The 1,708-nt window shown below is 40.7% G+C and overlaps 1 protein-coding gene across 1 annotated transcript in view; it reads right to left on the minus strand.

The window, feature by feature from the left end:
* Positions 1 to 1,306, minus strand: part of LOC119590829 (caprin-1-like) — a gene marked incomplete in the record, with an annotated part of 12,763 nt that extends 11,457 nt beyond the window's left edge. Inside the window, 1 exon segment of the mRNA XM_037939585.1 lies at positions 1,136 to 1,306. Coding sequence (XP_037795513.1) covers positions 1,136 to 1,249 — 114 coding nt within the window.
* Between the last annotated feature and the right edge of the window lie 402 nt (positions 1,307 to 1,708).

Here is a 1,708-nt window from a genome sequence, read left to right on the forward strand (position 1 = left end):
CATAATTTGATTTTCTTTCAATCTTTTTTTTACACTTTTTATGGGTATTTATAATAAATTAGTTACGGAAATTATTAGAAACCTAATCTGAAAACTTTCAGGTTAAATAATTTACACAAATATATATATGCAGAAATAAGAACAACTGTTTCAAATGTTTCTAGGCTCCAGCTATCAAAGTTGTGTGACTAGACTATACTTAGGCATACCTTCAAGCAAATTAACTATGAAACAGACAGAAGGGCAATATAGATATTCATCACATAAGAAAAGAAAATGAAATGTATCAACAATAATATTCAAATCCAATATAGAAACTGGTTAATCCCAAGGAAAAAAATAATTACTGTTAAAAGAGTATATAATATGCATACAGACAGTCTTTGCCAAAGTGCAGATCAATTCAGAAATCATACAGAAAGAGAGAAATTGATTAGGAACACCTACAGGGTAAATTTCCACACCTTGATACATATTGCATCATCACTGTACAAGAAAACACCTAAGTTATAAAACTAATTGAATCAGTAAGACAATATTCAGCTCTGTTTAGTATCACTCTAAATACTGCTGGAAGAAGGCGAAGCAGAGAGTCTAAGGCAGACGAGAATTCCCCTTCGTCCAAAATTATACAGACCTTGGGGCGACTTTCGACCATAACGACAGAAGCGAAACAAGTCACTGTCCTGTCCTCTTCCTCGCATAATTCAGCTGATCACTTATAACCTCCCCCCCAAAAAAACAACGCTTCCCCCCCCCCCTAACAAGATGAGAAGCGTCCTACCCAGAAAGGCCCCCAATAGAGAAGTAAACATTGAAAGGGAGACGTGTCCACGAAGCACGACTCCCATGCCACCACGCGACACCTCGCAGATCCTCCCTCTTCCCCCTCTCTTTATTCCCTCTCACACTCCTTACCCTTCGTCTTCTGCCCTTCCCTCGTAAAACCCGACTCTGGAACGATCACAAAGCGCAGTCCACCTGCCGCCAGGCCGTCCGGGAACATTCCCACAGCGGGAAAATAAACTCCTTCGAAAAACACGGGTAATACTTAACATGGCCGTCGCTTTGTTCGCTAACCTCGCCTGCCCAAAATCCCTATCTTCTTTCCCTTTTCTCCCGCCCTACCACTCACCCTACGCTTCTCCAAGTTGCGGATCTTCTTCTCGAGGAGGGTGGCCACTTTTTGGATGGGCTCGAGGTTGTCTGTGGACCCTCGAGTGTCCTGTTTTAAGGAGGCAGAAGGCATTCTTCACAGGGCAACTTGTCTGTCTTTCTCTCTCTCACGCACTGCACCTCCGCCGAGCCTGCATTGTTGGAACCTTGTTGCTATTACGCTTCTTATTCGAAATGCGCCCCCAACAACCACTTTTAATTATAATTTGACATTCTCTAGTAATATCTAGATTTTTGGTGTTACGTATTTTAACATTTCATTGGCGACTGACTTGCATATGGCTGTTGTTATTGATTTTAAAAGTTTATCTAGTAGAGAAATCACGTTAAGAGATTGAGAGGCGGGAGATTTAAAAGCCGGTGGTTTTTTTCAAGAAATTGGCAAAAATATTATTTTCGAATCATGGTCCGTAAAGGAGGTTATAATAAAGTAATGGTAAACAAAAGGGGCTCACCTATGTGGGGTAAAGTTACTCGAAATGAATTTTAATAGTTAATGTCAGATCACGTGATATATGTGCTAGGTGACAGC

This window comes from Penaeus monodon, chromosome 27, assembly GCF_015228065.2.
Source record: "Penaeus monodon isolate SGIC_2016 chromosome 27, NSTDA_Pmon_1, whole genome shotgun sequence".
Classification (NCBI taxonomy): Eukaryota; Metazoa; Arthropoda; class Malacostraca; order Decapoda; family Penaeidae; genus Penaeus; species Penaeus monodon.